The following is a 3,506-nucleotide window of genomic DNA, read 5'->3' as shown; positions in this document are numbered from 1 at the left end:
GAGCGTCGCCGAGATGTGCGTCTTTTGGTACGAAAGCATCGACGAGATGCACGGCAAGCTCTTCGACGGGTCCGACGACTCCATCTCGACGCTCGACAACCTGTTCAAGGACGGCAAGCTGATGCAGAACGGTTACGAGCCCCTGGATGACCTCGAAATCCAGGCTGTCTTCTCCAAAGCGCTTTACGCGCTGCTGATCCCTCAGGCCTGGTCGCTCTCGCCCGGTCTCGGCGTCGTCGTCATCGACGCCCAGGTCCCATGCGGCACCATCGAGCCGCTCAAGGACGACGTGTCGACCGAGGACGGAAACGCGTCGTGGGTGTGCTACAAGGACCGCATGTACTTCCTCCTTGCGGCGAGTGGAGAAGAGAGAGATTGCACCCTCGTCCCTGGAGGTGGTCCCGGTTCTTGGGATTGCATCTCCAACAAGTTCAGCCTCCCGCCGGGGCTGAAGACAATGGACGGCAAGGCGTGGGCTGGCCTGACCAAGGATGAACTGGTGCAGGGGTGAGTTGACTCCCCCCTCTTCTAACCCACCTGTGACTCGCATTTGTCTGGGTATAATTAAATTACTGACGACCCAACCTCCGCTCACAGTGCTGTCAACACGTTTGAGGCCAACAACAATCAGAACGGCGGCGAGCCGGCCAACACGAGCCTGGAGCCCAAGTCCATCGGCACGCTTCAGGATTTGAGCGTCACCGCCCCTGGCGTCATCTTTCTTCCGATCTGCACCATCAAAGAGGCGCGCGAGAACTGGGCATGGGTTTTTCGTGGGGGCAACCCCTCTGCCCACTATCCCTGCAACTAAGGTGCCATAATCTAAGAAAACTTATTCCACGTGCATCTGCCGCCGCATCCAGCGGTTTCCTACCTCGGAAACCACGGCATTCTCGTTGCCTTAGGCTGCTACCTCAACTCCCCCAAATCCAGCGTCATTTTGCCTAAGGCATAATAGATACGTATCTTTTTCTGCCGGCAGAAAAGCACCACCGTTTCGATTCCGTTTTCCAGTAAAACGTCCAGTTTCGCTTGAGCTTCGAAGCTGAGCAAACCCATTAATTAAGCATAGAGTCGCAATCTGATGCCCTACCTATTTAGCAATTCTTTTGCGTACGCCGATTCCTTTTTGTAGTCGCAGCTTTTTCTTCGTTCTCGACTGGCTCTATCGCTCTAACTTATTCCTATCACCTTTTCCTGTCGATCTCCCGTTTGCTGTTACCCGCGATCACGTTACCCTGAATTACCATGCAGGAGCTGACGCAAACCCACCGGCGATGCCGTGACTAGTACCTCCCTTCTCGGCGTCCCCGATTCTTACCTCTAGCACGGTGTTAAAGACGTGACTTTACACTGGCTAGTATCTCTAAGAAGGAAAGCAGCGGGGGGTTCTACCAGCATGATGTTCGGATTGTATCTAAGGCCTTTAGCTGATTGGACTCGCCGCACTTGCCGATATGTAACAGCTCTCCACGGATATTGTCGCTAGTGTTCCTCTATGCGCGAACGACGGTTATAAATCGGAGAATCGCATTCTTACTCGCTGTTTCACGTAAGAGGACTTGTACAACGGAAGCTCCGAGAGGCCCGTTGGACAGGGCCTTTTCTTCGTTGGGGGGGATGTTGGGCTGGCTGTCGTGCTTGCGTGGCTCCGAGAGAGAGAGAGCATATAGGCAAGTGGTGCGCAGCAGTTCGGCCTTGAAGTGGCAGAACTGCTGGATCTTGTGGTTCAGTGGCAGAGTGGTTACTGCGCGCCCTCTGGCACCCTCGATAGCTTTTGAAGTTCCTACCTGATTCCCAATCATTATGGAGCTACACATCTCTTCCCTGAAACAGAACTGACATTCTCCTATGCCGGCTCCGCTTCGGCCCATAGTCCGACATCCTCTCCGGCTGTCACGGGTGGGCGCAGCTGACCACTGCGTAACACCCTCAAAAGAGGGACCGTAGTTCGAACTGTACAGTCGAACCAGGAGTTGCGCACATGAACCTCACACTGTCACGACCCGTGACACCGGCCCGCTTGGAAGGCGACGGTACCGAGACTCCCAAATCAGTCGACAACAGACCAATACGCAAGAGCCGTGTAACACGTTTAGTTCTGCAACCGCTACCAAGCACGAGGTAGCAGAATCGAACCTGGCAGATGACGATATACCATTTGGTGAGTGGGACGGTGGATTGTGGAAGAAGTGGTCCACAATGGTATCTTGAAATACATGACTATCTAGGCGCCTATTCTCGAGACATATACTCGAGTTAGATCCAGTAGCTTCTAGCGAATTGGTACAAGATTCTAAGCTCTAGAAACGGGCAAAGGTTCAAGTGCGTTCCAGTCATAGAGCTGTCCTCTGAGGAAGGAGGACTACTTGTGGTCGTGTGCAAACAAGTTCACTGTGCAAATGGTGTTGGAACCTGCAGGGCGACGACCGCTGAGATATGCGCTGGAGAAAGCTATTCCCAGTCAAAGCAGTGGATTGAATTTTTAAGGTGGTAAAAGTGATTGATTGACCATGCTGTTGATGGGCATGGGAGAGGACTAAGTATGTAAGGAAGAGGGGTTGCAGTGCTGGCACCAATCAACCACCGAGGTCCGTTGAATGCAGCCATCAAGGCGGCTTCGTTCCGACAAATGGGACGTTGACGAAACCTCAGGAGGAAGTTGGCGGCAGATAACGGGTACTGTTGGAAACTCAACAGCCACGAATTTGCCGCACCGTAGTAATTGGGTACCAAAAGATGGGCAACCGCTGTTGGACAGCAACAGTTACAGGCTCGAATAGGCATAGACCAACCAGGTGACACTGCATCAATTGAGGCACAAGATGAAGCTTGAATTTGACTGTCTGAACCATGCGTCATGTGTGTGTGTTGCTTGAAAGAACCGAGAGGCTTCGGGACCCTCGCCAGACCCTGCTTTTGGGTGACGAGTCTTCCACGCTTACTGCATTGGGCAACAGTGCCCAGCCCCTGAATCCAGGTGCCAAGGAGCCAGTTTAGTCCAACAACCGCTCAATTGATGATCATGCTCGTGTCTGTCTTGTTCCAAAGTTTTTTCTGCCTCTTCCTGATCCTGAGAATCCTGGTGCCAAGCCATTAGTCACCCCTTGAACTGCCCTCCCTGACTACCTGCCAATCCCAACAGGTACTGTACATATCCAAACGGCAGAAAGAGTTTGTATCTAGTAACAGGTCTTCAATTGGGCACTTATTTTTGCTGCTCAGCAGAAAAGGTACGAATCTAAATAGCAGGCGTTCCTTCGGTAGGTGTCTTTTCTGCCGGCAGAGAAAGTATGTATTTAATTGGTTTAACGTTATATCTGATGGAAGGTCTTAACTTAGGTACGTATCTTTCCTGCTGGCAGCAAAGATATAACGTTTGTAACGAGCTGGGCCCGGTGCGAGCCTCGGCGACTCTCGGCCAATACCAAGACCCTTGATGAGGCTATTCCCACTCGCCCCACAGCACACCGAACCTTCTAGCAACGCGCTCAGACCAGCGCGCC

The 3,506-nt window shown here is 52.6% G+C and overlaps 1 protein-coding gene across 1 annotated transcript; it reads left to right on the top strand.

The window, feature by feature from the left end:
* Positions 1 to 13: 13 nt before the first annotated feature.
* Positions 14 to 811, top strand: N657DRAFT_675520 (uncharacterized protein; the record flags this gene model as incomplete). Its single annotated transcript, XM_062795827.1, has 2 exons — positions 14 to 507; positions 598 to 811. 2 exons carry the CDS (start codon positions 14 to 16, stop codon positions 809 to 811), a joined length of 708 nt encoding a protein of 235 aa, XP_062642239.1.
* Positions 812 to 3,506: the final 2,695 nt, after the last annotated feature.

Source organism: Parathielavia appendiculata (assembly GCF_033297405.1).
Source record: "Parathielavia appendiculata strain CBS 731.68 unplaced genomic scaffold N657scaffold_45, whole genome shotgun sequence".
Lineage (NCBI taxonomy): Eukaryota > Fungi > Ascomycota > Sordariomycetes > Sordariales > Chaetomiaceae > Parathielavia > Parathielavia appendiculata.
This window is presented reverse-complemented; position numbering and strand designations above follow the sequence as displayed.